This window comes from Podarcis raffonei, chromosome 10, assembly GCF_027172205.1.
Source record: "Podarcis raffonei isolate rPodRaf1 chromosome 10, rPodRaf1.pri, whole genome shotgun sequence".
NCBI lineage: Eukaryota > Metazoa > Chordata > Lepidosauria > Squamata > Lacertidae > Podarcis > Podarcis raffonei.
This window is the reverse complement of record NC_070611.1, coordinates 42,658,450-42,676,735: the sequence shown is the minus strand read 5'-3', so window position 1 is coordinate 42,676,735 and position 18,286 is coordinate 42,658,450. Positions and strand designations below refer to the sequence as shown.

The window sequence follows — 18,286 nt, the reverse complement described above, 5'->3', positions numbered from 1 at the left end:
ATTCATATTTTAGGAAGCATTAATAAAAGGCGCATTTTTCTATCAAGTAAATTAAAAGCAACAATAATGCTCTGTTTTGGTTTCTCTTTGTGGGATGCTTTCACAAATGTGCATCTTAAAATCACAAGTTACCCTCGACATCATGGGTTGTTGTTTTTTTAATTCACACTACTTCCCTTTTTAAATCTCTCCTCCCCTAGTTACCAACTTCCCCCTTCAAATAATGACAACAAGCATTTACTACCAAACATTTATTGTACATGGTAATAGCAAGCTAATTCTGTAAATACCTATTTTGTCAAACAACCCACAAACGAGGAAGGTATCAGCAAAATCCTAAATTTTTCAGAATTCCTTTCACCAGTGGACACTGGAGGAGACCTTCTAGCATATATACTGGGATAAGGGATACTACTTAACACATTTGCAGAACAGTTAAAAACATGAGAATTCATCCCACTAGTACAACATCATGTTCCTTGGTGGGAGCTGCTAGCACATAAGTGGGCATAACAGCACTATTTGCATCTGGTTTGTGGAAGCAAATCAAAGAAGCCACAAATACACAAATATCCTAATACAGAAAGTACAGAAAATAATTGCTTGGCTAGGTGGTCCATCTACTAGTTAACAAGTTGCTTGCATGCACACTAATCTTCATTTTGAATTTGACTGACTCCCAATGCAGAACAATTAACTTGAAGTGAAACAGTCTTTAAGTTACAGGTTTTTAAAAGTATAAGCATGCAAAAAGTGATTAATTTATTTTAACCTGCCAAGATTGACCTTGTCCTTGAACCGCTTTGGATGTTTTTTTAAAAAATCATGTATACTTTTTCTTTTAGGATTTTCAACTGGGAATGGTGTACAAATGTGTGGTCATGAAAAACAGTCTTGTTTTATAAATCATGAGTTTCACAGCAGTAATTAAGAGTTTAAGGGGAGGGGGTTAAGAATAAACAGCTTCTTGCATGTGCCTAAAAAGCATCTCCTTTGGATGCTTAAACTACTAACATGACCATGCAGCACCTTGTTTACTATACTAAGTCAGAGGACCGTTTATGGAGAAATGGTGATCATATTCAGATATCAGTTAAGCATTACCAGCTGGCGCAGCTGGTATTTTGAACCATGTAATAATGATTGTTAGCATCATGTTTGTGTTCTGAGGACTGAGTCTCACTGAATTTATTGGAATGTACTCTTTGGTTAAGAAAAATGCATAATATTTTGTTATATTCACACACAATCAGTTTCCCGTTCTATACTTTATAGTGATAATTAATAAGTTAACAAGTTATGAGATAATTTCTAGTAAGTTAAACTATTTAATTATTGTATTTAATTTCTTTCCAGACAGAAAAAGGGAGTGCACTGCATGAAGCAGCTTTGTTTGGAAAAGTGGATGTGGTACGCATTCTGCTAGAAACAGGTAAATCATAATTATTCTCCAAATGAGTTGTAAATAATCTCACACTTTCCTAATTTCAAACCATGTTATTTAGTCTTATCTGGTTGCTATTTCTTGCTGAATACCAGTAGGGTTCTTGTGGAACAAACTGTGTTTCCAATTGCCATGTGTCCAGACAGACAATGTAGTTGAACTAAGAATGTTTAATGTCCTTGGAGTATGTCTACTGATGTTAAGGCAAATGAATAGCTACCTCTCCTCTCAGAGTAACCCATAAATGAAGCTGTTCTGCCAGGCATTCTGTAGCAAAGGCTATTTTGTTTTGTGGTGAAAAAATGAAAAAAAGAACAGTTTTCAGATTTCTGTAGCCATTTGACTTTTATGTAGTCCATAAACGTATATATGAGATTTAGGATACTAATTAGTACATTTTAACAGCTTGTATTGATATCCAACATGCCATCAAATAGCCTTACATTAAATTACTGGTCTTGATGTTTTGCATTTATGCTGAAAAATATTTTATCTAATAAGTTTAATCTTTAATTGTACATACACAATTTCTATTTTAGGAATTGATGCCAACATAAAAGACAGTTTAGGTAGAACTGTTTTAGATATTCTCAAAGAACACCCATCACAACAATCACTCCAAATCGCTGCATTACTTCAAGGTAAGTTCTGTATATATAATGTGTATAAGATATGATTAAATATATGCATTATATAGGAATGTATAAATATAAAATCTGTGTGTACAAAATATATGAGAATTTTTGCAAAGTCCTTTGGTGATATGTATTATAGTATATTCTAATATTTCATGTCTAATCATGCCTTTACCAAAATGTTCACTTACTGTAATATAAAAATGGGGTATCTTTATAGGCTTGGTTTCCAAAATTTGTACTTCCTATTTTAAGAGGCAATTCAATGGCACTTAATTTTTATCATTTTCAGATGCAATGCAGCACTCTTTGCACTCTTGTTTATCTTTGGGAGTGCTGATTGCTCATAGATGATACCAGTTGCGTGTTGAGATCCCGAAACCACCCCCTTGTCGATGAATGAGACACAAGGACACAGATATTAGGTTAATGTTATTGGGCAAATTTTGGCCACAACTTTATTGGTTACAGAATGTGAGCAGTATTGGCTTAGGCATTGGAATTGACCTGGCTATATCTGACTCCTGCCTGTCACACAGGGAGTCCGGTAAGGGTCAACCACTGATAGGAGGAGCCCCGTTGATGCAAACCAACTCGAGCTCCCCCAGGGTTCCCGACGGGGTCGTGGCATGCCCCTAGCCAAGCCCTGGACTTCGGACAAGATCTACACTCCCGGATTCCTTTAACGGAATACACTTAAGCTTGGAGGGGCAGGTGATGGCCATACCTCCCCTCCCCCATCATAAGATTAACCAATGCCTAAGATCAGTCTACATCCCAATCCCAAAGAAGGGCAGTGCCAAAGAATGCTCCAACTACCGCACAATTGCACTCATTTCACACGCTAGCAAGGTTATGCTTAAAATTCTACAAGGAAGGCTCAAACAGTATGTGGATCGAGAACTCCCAGAAGTGCAAGCTGGATTTAGAAGAGGCAGAGGAACCAGAGACCAAATTGCAAACATGCGCTGGATTATGGAGAAAGCTAGAGAGTTCCAGAAAGACATCTACTTCTGCTTCATTGACTATGCAAAAGCCTTTGACTGTGTCGACCACAGCAAACTATGGCAAGTTCTTAAAGAAATGGGAGTGCCTGATCACCTCATCTGTCTCCTGAGAAATCTCTATGTGGGACAAGAAGCTACAGTTAGATCTGGATATGGAACAACTGATTGGTTCAAAATTGGGAAAGGAGTACGACAAGGCTGTATTTTATCTCCCTGCTTATTTAATTTATATGCAGAATACATCATGCGAAAGGCTGGGCTGGATGAATCCCAAGCTGGAATTAAGATTGCCGGAAGAAATATCAACAACCTCAGATATGCAGATGACACAACCTTGATGGCAGAAAGTGAGGAGGAATTAAAGAACCTTTTAATGAGGGTGAAAGAGGAGAGCGCAAAATATGGTCTGAGGCTCAACATCAAAAAAACGAAGATCATGGCCACTGGTCCCATCACCTCCTGGCAAATAGAAGGGGAAGAAATGGAGGCAGTGAGAGATTTTACTTTCTTGGGCTCCATGATCACTGCAGATGGTGACAGCAGCCACGAAATTAAAAGACGCCTGCTTCTTGGGAGAAGGGCAATGACAGGCCTAGACAGCATCTTGAGAAGTAGAGACGTCACCTTGCCAACAAAGGTCCGTATAGTTAAAGCCATGGTTTTCCCAGTAGTGATGTATGGAAGTGAGAGCTGGACCATAAAGAAGGCTGATCGCCGAAGAATTGATGCTTTTGAATTATGGTGCTGGAGAAGACTCTTGAGAGTCCCATGGACTGCAAGAAGATCAAACGCATCCATTCTTAAGGAAATCAGCCCTGAGTGCTCACTGGAAGGACAGATCGTGAAGCTGAGGCTCCAGTACTTTGGCCACCTCATGAGAAGAGAAGACTCCCTGGAGAAGACACTGATGCTGGGAAAGATGGAGGGCACAAGGAGAAGGGGGCGACAGAGGACGAGATGGTTGGACAGTGTTCTCGAAGCTACAAACATGAGTCTGTCCAAACTGCGGGAGGCAGTGAAAGACAGAGGTGCCTGGCGTGCTCTGGTCCATGGGGTCACGAAGAGTCGGACACGACTAAACGACTAAACAACAACAACAACTGCCAAACCTTACAAAGTTGTGACGATTGCTACGAGGTAGGCGAAAACCAAATGGCCCATGCCAATCTGCCAAGTGGAAAAATTCCTACCAGGCCCCTCAGCGGCAACCAACCACGGTCCATAGCAAGGCCAAAGTAGAAACCTGCAAATTAGGGAGGGCAGGAGATTGAGGAAGCTCTCCGGCTCTTGCCTCTGTTTAAATGGGGCCCAGCCACGCCTCCCCAGCCAGTGGATTATCTGTGGGAGTGCTGATTGCCTGTAGATACTACCAGTTGATAAGCTGGTGTTGCATCGTATAATCAACTTTACATTTAAGAGATAATTTAACTGGATATATGTGTTACTGGGTATGATGAAATGTTTCTGTGTGACCATGCTCTTAAAAAGTGATATATATATAAGAAATGATGTAGATGATATTGTTGAAATGTGGCATCCTTTTATAAAATACTTCGCTGGTAACCCTGAAGAATGGATTTTGTTTTGTATCTTTTTACTTTTAAAAAATTGTTATATATTGAAAATTAATGAATATAGATATAATGAAGTATCTTACTGATATAATATTGGATTTAACAAAGTGAACCCAAATGCAGATGAGCATGGAACTTTCAAAATATAGAAGGACTTGGATGAGTAAGATTACATTGACATTTCTGCTCAGACTAAGAATGAGGCACAATATATTCTAAGTCTTTGGACTATGCTGCTGTAATCAGAACAGAAAATTGATGCTTTTGAATTTGCTTTGAAAGGGAGAAATAATTATTTATACAACTTTTGAATTATTGACTTTCAAATATTGAGCTGTTTTGCTCCACTGTTATGCTCCAATTAATTTGCCTTTCTTCTTTTTCCTTTGTATGTCATGATAGCAACTCATTCTTACCATTATTTATTTTAAAGCCTGGCACTCTGTCATATTCTTGCAAAATTTATAGAACTCCTAAGCTGATGTATTTACATATGTTGTATAAATGATTATATCATCTGCAACTATCCGTATAAGTTCCTTCTTCTGAATTACTATTCCTTTAATTCCATTTGGCTGTCAAATTGCTAGAAGGGTTTGAGTGATATTACAAATAGGCTGGCAGAGGACTCCCATGTCTTGTCCCTCTACTGAGTTGAAAATTCTTAGCTTTACTGTTAATGATCAGTGATGTGTTTTAACTCAAAATAAATTATATAAATCCATCTACCAAAATGCTTAGCTGGATGGGGGGCAGGGATTTATTATGCTGCTAAATTATTGACAACACTTAATTTTCAGAAAATGCATTATAAAAGTTTCCTTTTTTTACTAGATTTTTTACTGGTATTTTTATAGATGCTAAAACTGGCACGGGCCACATCATATTGGGCTCATTTTCTATCTTTTTATTTACATAGAGCTGCCACATATACAAAGCATCCACCCAATGCCAAATTAGATTTGAAGAACAGCTAAGTTAATATGTGAGAGATTTTCTAAAGCTGTCTCATTAGTCCCTTGAAATTCAGTAGCTCATTCCAGCTGAGCCTGCTTGTATGCCATCCATGGCTGCATTCCCTCGCATTTCCTGTCTTGAAAGGAGGCAGCTGTGTTTCACTAATCACAATGCCTGTGTTAAGTCTGCCCTTCATTTCTTGCATATTCTCTGATTGCCTTGTTTTACAGCTGAGTTTCTCACCATTTCAATGAACGTGTAATCTGGCAGATATACCACTCCTTCCAGAGCCTAATCTTTTAAATGAAGAGAAACTTATTAATTTGTGAAGAAAGAAGTGATTAAATGATCCTAGATAGTTTTAGTGGAAGCTCTATCCTACTCTCTGTACCTTGCTTCACACTGCTTGTGCTTAAATGCTATAACAAAGTCATGTATGTAGCACAGATAGTCACTTAGCTTTTTCTGTGTCTTGTGTGATACAAATTGTTAGGCCTTTGCCTAAGGATAAACATGAAAAAAATTATACAGTGTGACAAAAATGGGGCAAACTGGAACAGATACACCCACTCACACCACAGCTGTGTTTTCGCTGCCTAGGGCATTGCTGCCCATAACTTCCCCATAGGAAAACAAAGCCTCTTATTACCTTTTGGGAAAGGCCCTTTTTCTCTTTGGTGTGCCACCATTATTAGAAGGACTGAGACAGAAAACAGGAGACAGAAGGAATGCTTTTTTGTTTCCTGTGTCTCTTAAGATTTTCTAGTAACCGCACCATACTTCATTGGGAGTATGTTTCACTGATCTCAGTGGAATTTATACCTGAGTAAACATGCATAGGATTAGGTTGCATGTCTTAAGACATCCCATTTTAATATCCTATAATACTTCAAAACACACACACTCACGTGTTGCATTTGGATAAATGAGGGAAATTCAAAAATAAGTAAATTAGATTAATTTAAGTATGGTATATTTACTTACCTGTTTATTTTTTACTACAGAATACATAGAAACAGGAAATGCCACAGTTGCAGAGGAACCAATAGAGGAATGTCCAGTGACAAATCATCAATCCTGTGTTTTGTCTCCAGAGGTTTCTCCTACGCAAACAAATAAAAGTAAATACTCTCTAAGAATTATTCCATAATAAAGTATGTTACAGAACTACTGAGAAGCACAGTCATTGTGAAATTTTACTTCTCATCTAGATGAACAGTTCTGTAGTGTCAATGAAAGTCAAATATATTCTAACTAACTCGCTTACTTTGAATGTGTTAAAGCATGGAAATGTGATAATCAATATTTCTTTATGTCCTACCAGGAGCACTCCATATGTTGGAGGCTAGTGAAATAGCTGACTTGTACTGGTTGTTGTCTGGCAAGAATTCAGACCCATCTTTACTCTTTAGAAAGTCAGTCATCATTAGTGTGGTTATTTCCTTGGCTTCTTGCAGCCCTTTACCGTCAAACAATCCCATAACCTTTTGCTACAAGTTATCATTTGTAGCACTCAATTTCCCTTTCCACACCCTGCTTTACCTTAAACACCTCTTGCTGCCAATTGCCTTATTAGCGGGGGGAGGGCAGCTTGGTGAGGATCCAGGTTTGGTTTTGGTGTAGTGCATCAATCTCTTCCTGTGCAGCATCCTTCCACAGATGAGCACCAGTGGCTGGTATCTGCTCAGTCTCTTCCCAGGTGGAAGATTCTAGGGGTTGTATCTTGTGAGGAAGGACAGTCGTGGAGCTGGAATACCTTTGTTGGGTCTCATTGAGCACCTGACAATCTGGCTGTGAAACCTCATCCATCTCCTCATCACTCTTTAAGGCAGGGATCTTGTCATCAGTCTCCTCCCCTCTGGTTGCACTGCTTATTGGAATCTGCAGATGTGGACTACAGCCATAACTCTTGTTATGTCAGTCTCCAGTTACGTTTTTTCAGGATATGAACGCGGCAAACCCGGAAGTGTATACTTCCGGGATTTGCCGCACGCACATGCACAGAAGCACTCTGTGCACCTCGTGTGAGCGCAGAAGCACTCTATTGCGCTGCACCTGTGCGCAGAAGCGGCGCTCTAGTTGCGGACTTTTCGGGGTGCGAACGGCACTCCGGAACGGATCAAGTCCATAACTAGAGGTACCATACCATACAGAGGTATTATACATCAATTCATGGCTTGTTTTTCTTCCTCTGACTCATCTGAAAAGTCTGCCACCATTGCTTTCTTGTCAGCTTTCCTGTGTTCATCAAAATGAACCACATGTCTTGTGCTAACTTTCCCAGTACTCAATTCTATTACTTTGTATCCTTTGCTTCCTGGAGCATAGCCAATCTGGATGGTCTCTTTTGCTCTGGAATCTAACTTGTGGTACAGAGACATAGACAGTACTGCCAAATACACACATGTGTGTGACAGGTTAGGTACTCTTCAGTGCAAAAGTTCAAAAGGTGTATGTGTTGTTTCCTTGGTTGGCAGTTTGTTTTGGAGGTATGCTGCTGCATCTCCACATGTGCATTTGGTTTTGGTTTTTTTAATGATATTTATTGCTTTTAAAGATTACAGAAAAAGAAGAAAAGAGAAAATTTAAAGACAAACGAAGAAAGAGAAAAAAAAGTGAAAAAACACCACAATACAATACAGTATACAAATAATATAAACCCCAACCCAATCCCATTAAGCTAAACGCATAAATAAATCTAAACAAAACAGTTTAAAATACATCTCTCATTTTCCATATTCTATCCTTCATTTCCTTGTTTCCTCGACTTCCTCACATCTCCCGTTTTGTATTCCCATTCTTCTAATTATTTCAGCAAATCCTTTCCATCTTTCTCTGTTTTTTATCGTCTTGTAAATAACATATTTTTTAACCTTATTTCCCTTTAAAACTAAATTACTTATCTATTCTTAACTTCTTCTAACATTTCTACTAAATCCATATAATATCATTCCACGATTTTTCTAACAGTCATTAATTTTGCAAAATTTGTAAATAAAGCTTTAGCTTCCCAATCTTCCTCCACCCTCTCCTCTCCCTGGTTTCAGATTCTGCCAGTCCTTTCCGTCAAATCCATATATTCCATCAACCTGGAGATCTTATGTCCAAGGCTCTTAATTCTTTTCCAAGTCCCTTCTGCGGATCTTCTTCATATTCTTTGATGCTCAGGAGCAAATCTCGGGAAAACTCCAACCAAACAGAACTTTTGTTCCTTCTGAACAGTTCAGCCAAATTTCCACACTTGAAACTAAGGTCCATAGGGTATTTCAGAACGTATTTCAGGATTCCTCCAAGTCCATAGGCCCCCACAGCTTCAAGCTCCTCCAGGCCCCAACCCATGTCCCAGATGTCAGTTAATCCCTGGATGAAGGGGTCTTTCCAACTTTCGTTCTTCAGTCCAAGCCAGGGTCCCATCCTCAAGCTCTGGTTTTTGCTAAAATCAATCATGGAGGGGCTCCATTTGTAATCCTCGATTTGCCTCTGTAGAACTGAGGATCCTTCTTGAGTTACTTTAAGTTTCACAACGGCATCTTTCTCCTTTTCCTCCATCATTTGTCTTGCCAAGATATTTTCCTGTACCAAGTCCATGTTGTTGCTTGCTTTTTGATTCAAGTTAGTCACTTTCTGTTCCCGGCTGTCAAGTTTGAAGATCATGTCATCTACATTTCTGTGCAGCTGTTCAAGTGAATGATTTATTTTGAATAATGCAGTCACAATACCTTCTCCTATCAGCATTTTGAATAGTCCAAGGTCAATCTCTAATTCTCAGAAACTTTATCTTGCAGCCGGAGTTTACCCTGTTACACTCCTGTAACAGTTTCACATGCTCCCTCTAGAGGGAAGCAGTTTCAAATTGTATCAGTTCTTTCAGTCACAGAAACAGTTTCGATTTTCAGTTATTTTTCACCCTTTAATAAACTCAGAAGAGATCAATGGAAACAGTATCTTTCTAATTTTAAGTATCTGTCAAATCTGTTCTGTCAGTGAACCTTCCCCAAACGTCATCAGGCAGACCGTCCCCAGGTTCAGAGCAGTGGTAGTTTACTTTTCCCTCTCTCCTGCAGGTTCTCCCTAGGTCCACGGCTTCCCCCCTCTTCTCCTGCTTCCAAGGGGGGTTTGATATTTTTAACCAGTGGAATTTTAATCCTTTATCCAAAAACTTTCAGAGACTTTAGTTTGTAACGCCTTTGCTTCAATCTATTTACAAAAACGGGAGGCGGACTTCCTGTTTAGAGCCTTTCCGCTACTTTGCCAAATTAGAATATTTGAAGATCCAAGTTTTCCAGTCTACTCACGGGTAGTTGTTTAAAGTCCAATTGTCCACAGGAAAAAGTCAGCGCTCTCCGGCAACAGCAATGCGGCTTCACTCCGTGAAAGAAGCAGTCGATTCAAAGCACTGCGCCACTCACCCCACGTCGCTCTGGATCCCCAAAACAGGGTTTCCCCGCAAGTAGGGGAGGCGCAAGAGGTGCCAGCCGAATCCCAAGTTCACAGGCTTCTCCCGCCTGTGATTTCTGTGGGTCTCCGCCTTCGCCGTGGCGGTCAGACCCTGCTTTTCATGGAGCAAGTTCCTCCCGATCGGAGGAGCTCCGCCATTGCCGGAGGCGTCAACCCAGAAGTTCCACATGTGCATTTGGGAAGACCAGAGTCATTCAGCATGCACCTAGCAATTTCCAGATCTAAACTTTCTAACATGCCTCTCTTGTTTTATGCCTTCCTTACTCAGGAGAGTTTTAATGTGGTGCTAATTTCAAAAAAACAAAACTGAGTACATCTGAGTGATGGGAATGTACTTTTGATCTGGAGGTTATACTTGTGCTGGCTATGGAGTGAAAGTGTGGGAAGCAGAGTTCATCCACAGCTCAAAAACCTATTTCTGAAACCCAGTGAAAATCAATAAAAAGTATGGTGCTTCTGAACATGTGAAGTTTTCCAAAAGTGAAAATAACACAGCCAATCCTGTCTGAATGAGGGAAAGCGAGTCCTATGTTTAAATCAGGACAGAGAACAAATTTTCATGGTCTTTTGCTAAAGTCCTGACTTCTAGAAGAATGCCCAAGGAGAGTATTTAAATAAGAATTAACTTCTGAGCAGTTTACATGTTTACAGAGAGAGGCCATCAAGTTGCCAACTCTTAATCTATTTCTAAGGTTAGACCATGCTTAACACAACATATTTTATATTATATTTAGACTTGTTTTGCTTGGCTTACTACACTGACAGGTTGTTTTGCTTTCTGTAAAGGTGAAGCTGTGACTGGGGAGTTGTCAAAACTACTGGATGAAATCAAACTGTGCCAAGAAAAGGATTATTCTTTGGAAGAGCTTTGTCATACTGTATCTGACCACTATCTGGACAATGGTAGCAAAGTATCAGAAGAAGAACCAGTGATGAATGAAAGCCAATCCAAATCCAATATAGTAAGTAAGACAGAATATGGCTTAGTATCTGGCTATTAATAAATTGTCTAGTTTACACACACACATATGCACACACTTCAAATCCCACCACACTTGGCATAATCAAAAATTGTATACTAAATAAAGTAAATAAACTCGGCCCTACAGATGCTTTGAGACTACAATTCCCATCATCCCTGACCACTGGTCCTGTTAGCTAGGGATGATGGGAGTTGTATTCCAAAACATCTGGAGGGCTGAGTTTGCCTATGCCTGGGCTAGCCAATCTGTTAGGTGCCAAGTGCCTGTTGCCTTTCTTGAGATTCCTCAGTGCTTTCCAAGACTTTGAGCTTCAGAGATGATCCTGCCCTTTTCCATTTCAGGAGAAGAAAAGAGCTCTAGCAGTGGTGAACACATCTGTGGAAACAGGGGCTTGCTCACTGCTTTGTACAGTTTTCTGGATTGGAGCTAATATATATTAAAGGGGTATGTGGGTATGGATGTGGGTGAAGGCAAGTAGAGTTAAAGTTAGCTAATAGGTAATATTTTATATTATATTTCATTTTAAAAAATGTGTCCTAGTGCATGGCTCCTTAAAGACTTGGGGCAACTTACAATAAAACCTATAAACATTACCTAAATAGCAATGACACCAATTAAAACCACAATAAAACATATGAACTATGAATTAATAAAAACACTAGTAAATCTAAAACAGCAGCAGGTAACATAGCAACAGCATAGAAAATTGTCTGAAAAAGTAGCAAGTCATTTTAAATTCTGCTTATTGTCCAATGCCTGTTGAAAAAGGAAGATTTAAAAAAATAATTTTCCTAAAAGCAGAGATCCGCAGGAAAGTTCCACAGTACAGTTGCCACCATGGGAAAAACTACAGTGGTACCTCAGGTTACAGACATTTCAGGTTACAGACTCTGCTAAGCCAGAAATAGTACCTTGGGTTAAAAACTTTGCTTCAGGATGAGAACAAAAATTGCGCGGCGGCAGCGGGAGGCTCCATTAGCTAAAGTGGTACCTCAGGATAAGAACAGTTTCAGGTTAAGAATGGACCTCCAGAACAAATTAAGTTCTTGACCCGAGGTACCACTGTATTGCAGTAGAGGGGAATAGTGTTATCTAGTTCATTTTCTGGGATCTCTTCAGAATATCATTCTTGATTCCTGGAGTGTGGTGATCACACACAGGGCCCCCGGACGTTTGACGGTCTATTGACCCTGTGCCGCCACTGCGATTGCTTTTTCCGCTGCCACCATCCCGTATCTCACGGGGACACACGGAGCCCAGTCAGTTGTTAACATAAACAAATAATCAAGTTTATTTTTAAATGCAGGAACAAGCTTATAGTTTCAGTTATTTTTTCTCTTGTCAGTTTCTTATTCTTAGTTCCTAACAACTCCAAACTGATTATTCCAACTATCTATCTGACTCCACCTAACAATTCCTCTCACTCTCTCACAATACAACTCTATCAACCCACACCTAAACCTTCCTCTACCTTCTTCAACTCCCAAACCTCAACTCAACTCTACTGACTTTCAAAACCTCCCACTCTAACTTTTATTCCCCCCTTGCATTATCACTGGCCAATCACATCACACCCATTTTAACCCTTTCCTTATGAGCCATCCTAGGAGGCAAACGCCACATGGAGATAAGAGCAGAAGATCAGGGACTTCATGGGTACTTCACGGGTATTGTACTGTTTGGACATAGATCTACATATTTGTTCTTTTCAAAACCCAGGGTAGATGAAATGACAAAAGGAAGCACCTAGACAGAGCTTCAAAATTCACACAAACACACAAACCAGCAATACACACACACACACACACACACACACACACACACATACTTGGTTGTATCCAAGTGTATTCTACTCAGAGAAGACCCATAAAAAATAATAGAACCAAGTTAGTTGTGTCCATTAATTTTAGTGGGTCTACTCTGAATTGGATCCAACCTGTTTACTCCTCCTTTTTTATAAAAAGCACACAAAATAGAGATGTATATTTTTAGAACATCGTACTCGCCTTTGATATATTTTTAATCAAGTTTTGATCAAGATTGGATTTTCCCAGACTTCCGACTTCCATACACTATAAAGGGAAAGACATATTTCGAGTACAGTGGTACCTCGGGTTAAGAACTTAATTCGTTCTGGAGGTCCGTTCTTAACCTGAAACTGTTCTTAACCTGAGGTACCACTTTAGCTAATGGGGCCACCGTGCCACTGCCACACGATTTCTGTTCTCATCCTCAAGCAAAGTTCTTAACCCGAGGCACTATTTCTGGGTTAGTGGAGTCTGTAACCTGAAGCGTCTGTAACCCACTGTATCAGCACCATTTACTGTAGATTTTTTACTTCTTCTTAAGGAAGGTATAAGGTTAGTTTTCTTTTAAGGACATGTTTTAATTGGTTTCAGTTACCTTTCTGGCTGCCCTTATTCTTGTAAAAATATCTGTATCTACCCTTTGCTCCAGATTCTATGCTTTCTTCTTCCCTTCTGCTAAAATCTAGCAGGGTGGCTCTGGTACTGGCATCAGCATCATTGTAGCAGTCAAGAATGCAATGATTTTTGCTGCATGAGCCAACTGCAGCATTCTAACGGAGCTAGACATCTCTTTTCCATTACTGTAGTGTTCTATGCTCCCCAAGGAACCTGCAGTGCAGTATGTCCTGTATTGTCCACTATGACAAACACATTTATTTTAATTTCTCCTGGCACGTTCTACAACATTTTACAATTTTTAATTATTGTTTTTTTAGATCTTTACCCCACCTTTCAGCCCACAAGGGAACATCTAAATTAAAACATGGAATTACAATAAATATAACAATAATGCAAACAATGCAACAAAAACAAGACTAAAAAGCATACAATCACTTCTAAAGACAGCAATGTGAGAACATAAAACAGGTCCATTTCAAATGAGACAAAAACACAATAGGAGGTTAAAAATGCAAGGCATATTAAAAGCTTGACAAAATAAGAGATTATTTGTTACTCTTTTAAAACACAAAACAAAGGAAACAACTGAACCCAGCCGGATGGGTGAGGTATAAATAAATAAAATACTATAAAATATTATTAATTAATTAATTATTATTACTATCATCATCATCATTATGAGGTAGTTACATAATTAGTGCCTTGATTGAAAAGGGCACTCTCTTGTGCCCCAGCCATCCATACCTTAGAACAGAGCTTTCCAAATTTTTCATGTCGGTGACACACTTTTTAGGCAAACATCATTTTGCGACACAGTAATTCAGTTTTACAAGCAAGCCAGAGGTTAAACCCCTTTCAAGCCCCAGGAGTTTAGAAAGCTCTGCCTTAGAAAGTGATTCAGAGGAAGGCCTCAAATGAAGAGCAGAGACGGAAATTTATGCTTCAGTTTGAACAGAACACTAAGCCACAATATGCTTTAGGAAGAACATACAAGCATGTAGGCTTCTGGAGAGGACATTGTGGTCACTTTGCTTCTCTTCATGCTGATGTGAGCTGAGCAATGGGCTCATGGGTTGTCTGCTGCAAATCAAGAACAAATTACACCTCATGGTTTGTCTAGAGTGAGACAAATCGCAGGACTAGAGGAGGAGCTAAGTGGCTGAAATCTCCTCTCTGAGCCTGAGCATTCGTGCTAAGTCATGGTTTGACTTAGTGTTACTTGCAAACTGGATCTTTGTAGTTGGAAACAGTCCTTTAGGCAACTTGGTCCCAAGTTGATTAGGTACTCACCAGCACTTTGAATTTCATGTAAAAATAAACTGGAAGCCAGCACAGATGATAAACAATGCATGTTATAAAGTACAGATCTTCCAGGAAGTGTAGACAACTCTGGCTGTTGCATTTTGCACCAGCTGAAGTTTCCCAATTTTATTAAAAGGTAGTTATAAAATCTAAGTGTGACCAGGGCATGAGCATCAGTGACCAGATCTCCACGAACAAAGAGAAAATGCAGTAGACGTTTGCCACATGCTTATTGTACTGTGGCCTTGGTAAATCACTATGCATTCAGTGTGTGAAAATGTGGATCAAATTAAATAGAGCTATCTCATAACTAAACCTCTCTGTGTTTGCATATAATGTATCTTAATTAGAAAATTGGCCCGATGTGTTTTTTTTCTGTTTTTCTTGTAACATAGAAGGTCTAATAAATGCTATACTACTACTACTACTATTAAAATTTGTATACCACTCTTCATCCAAAGATCACAGGGTGGTTTGCAACATAAAAATACAAAATGAGAACAAAGTGCATAATAAAACAAAAACAAACCAACAAACCTCCCCCCTTCCCACAAATACATTTAAAAGGCCATAGAATGTTCATCTACCAATGGTCTGGTTATAGAGAAACATTTGCCTGCAATCTAAAGATCTGTAATGAAGGCCATTCTTGTGTTGCCACCCTCTGGACCTATTGCAGAGCAAGCACATAGTTGGTTGGTTCATATAGTAATAGATGGTCCTTGAGATATTGTGGGCTGTTTAAGTCTTTATAGGTCAAAACCAGCACTTTGAATTGGGCCTGGGAACTACTGTAATTGGCAGTCAGTGCATCTTGTCTCAGTGAGCAACCTGGTCAATGAATTCTGCACTAGCTAGAGTTTCTGAAGTGTCTTCAGACGTAGCCCTATGTATATACTGTGTTGCAATATTGTAACCTACGTAAAGGTTACAAGAGCATACACAGATGTTAGGCTCTCCCTTCCAGGTATAGGTGCAGCTGGGCCACCAGGCAAAGCTGATGAAAGGCACTCCGCGCCACTGAGGCCACTTGAGCCTCCATCGACCAAAATCCTAGCAGGAATCAATAGATTCTAACCTGTTCCTTTGTGTATGGAACTTTTCCATTCATAATCAAGGAACACTGTCAGAAGGTCACATGATACTGAAATACTTGTAGTTATAACCTTTATTCAGAAATATTTAATTAGGGGACAGTCCTACTAAATGTGCATAAAACTAGTGATGTGGAAAGAATAAAGCCCATGCCTACCTTTACAGTTCTTCCAAGTTCTATTAATATACTATTGATATATTATGTAGTATTGCTGTAGTATTTTATACTTGTTCTTGAGGTTAATGCAGGGTAAAAATACTGATCTTTTGTGAGAATATTTTTTTCTATGTCTGTGGATGATCAGTTGCTCTCTTAACATCGAATTTTGAAACTATAAATTTTATTTTCATCTGTCTAACACAGAAATCTAGTAAACCTGTTCTGTCTTTTTGCTCATAAATCATTCTCTCCAAAGTAGTTAGAGCTAAATTCAAAGCAATATTGTAAAATTTAATATTTATGAAAGAGCTTAATTGGTTTTCTTGCAACCAAAGTGGAGCCAGTTCTAACTTCTCATACAAACCTCATTTACTGGTTGAACTTGTAGACATTAAATGTGATCCAGTTTGAGATCTCACCAACTAATCCAAAAATGTTGTTAAGAAACAATAAAAGAAGGGCATTTGGAGAGAAAAAACATTCTTAAAATTGTCCCAAACTAACGTGGGATTGTAATTATGGATTGTAATTAGCTAATACCCACCCCTAAAGTGCTACCATTTTGAAACACGTGGCATAAATAATATGTCATCAACCTGGGTACTTTCAGTTCAAACTTCTCATAATATTTTCCCAAGGGGGTTGCTGCAGTCTTTGATCTCTTTCTGGTCCAGGATAGTTATATTTTACTGAAGCAGATTCCTAAAATCAATAAGGACTGATAACACCTGGAAGTAATAAACATGTACAAAAATAATAATATAGCATCAATAGAATGCTTAGCTAGTCAGATTATTTTTAAAGTATTTTCCAATAGGTGGCAGTCTGGTTCAATAATATAAAGAACAGCATCAGCCATTTTATAAAAGCCTTTAAAAATTATGTGGTTTTTTTGTTAGATTGTTATAGAATTAACAGCAAAATATTTTTAAAATAAATATTTGCTTTTTTAAAGAAGCAGCTATTCTGATAATACTAAACAAAATATAGACTAAAATGTTGGAAAGAAAATTACATGTTGTCAAGTTTTAAGATGAACCAAATGAGTTTAACGAAAGCTAAAAAGATACAAACCAGCACGACTAGTATGCCACAGGAAGAATTTTACAGGGAAATAGATTGCATGGCTTCTGTTGCAGTCTCTCTCAAGCCCTAAAAAAACAGATGGAACTCTGTTGTAGGTCCCTTTTCTTCTCTTTAATAGCAAAATGGGTGTATGTATTTGTCTAAATATTTTAGAAGTAGAGTGAGTTTTCTACAAACCTTTTTTAATTTGTCACATTTACATCCCAATTTCCTCTGTGGAGATAAGAGCACAAGCCCTACTGGATCAGGCCAAAGGTCCATCTAGTCCAGCATATTGTTATCCCAGTTGCCCACATGCATGCCCCCCAACATTTTGGGATGGTAGTTTGGGGCACCCCCACCACCCACTGACCCCGTCACTAGCTGTCTCCCTGCTGCTGCCCCTTCCTTGCCCACACACTCATACCCCTTCTCCCTCTTACCTTTGTCCAGTCCTCCTCCTCCTCTGCAGCCTCTGGGGGACATCAGGAGAAGCAGCATGGACTCGCATGGCTTGCCAGAAGGCTGCCCCAGTGCAGTGCAGACCCAAGCGGCCTGGGGAAGGCTGCCCAGCCTTCACCAAGTCTCACAGCGCTTAAATGCTAGGATATTGGGTTATTTGTGATATGAAGGGAGAATATAAGCTACAAGGGGATTCCTGGGCTGCCTTATGCAAACCAGTCTGGCTGACTGAGAGAAGAGCAGAGCTGTTAGCATTGCAATAGAGTACAGTTGAGGGTCAACAACTCCTTGTCCCAGGTGTGACAAGAGACTGGAGAGTTGGAAGGTTGCCAGGGTAACTGCTCTGGGGGAGGGCAAGGGCCTCTGGGAAGAAGAAAGTGGAAGAAAGGCAGAGATCCATCTTGGTGAGGGTGAAGAAAGGACTGCTTTCACTGCTGTGGACTATGCTGTAAGATCTGGGCCCCCTCCATGCAGATGGAAGGTGTAAATAGGCAAATAAACCCTATTTCTTAAAGCACGACGGCCTCTACTGTGTCTTCTATTCTCAAAAGGGACACAGACCCTGTGGGGGCACCTGAGATCCCATACACTCTTGCCACAGCTTGGCAGAGAGAATATTGAATATTGAAGGGAAAATACAAGCTGCAGAGGAATACCTGGGTTAGTCTAGGCCAGGGTTTCCCAAGCTTGGGTCTCCAGCTGCTTTTTGGACTGCAGT

The 18,286-nt window shown here is 39.5% G+C and overlaps 1 protein-coding gene across 7 annotated transcripts in view; it reads left to right on the top strand.

Annotated features, from left to right (window-relative positions):
* Positions 1–18,286, top strand: part of ANKS1B (ankyrin repeat and sterile alpha motif domain containing 1B) — a 321,126-nt gene that overhangs the window by 39,211 nt on the left and 263,629 nt on the right. For all 7 annotated transcript variants that reach the window (XM_053406679.1, XM_053406677.1, XM_053406676.1 and 4 more), the window contains 4 exons: positions 1,357–1,432; positions 1,984–2,085; positions 6,622–6,738; positions 10,862–11,037. In XM_053406679.1, coding sequence (XP_053262654.1) covers positions 1,357–1,432; positions 1,984–2,085; positions 6,622–6,738; positions 10,862–11,037 — 471 coding nt within the window. The remainder of the gene's footprint in view (positions 1–1,356; positions 1,433–1,983; positions 2,086–6,621; positions 6,739–10,861; positions 11,038–18,286) is intronic.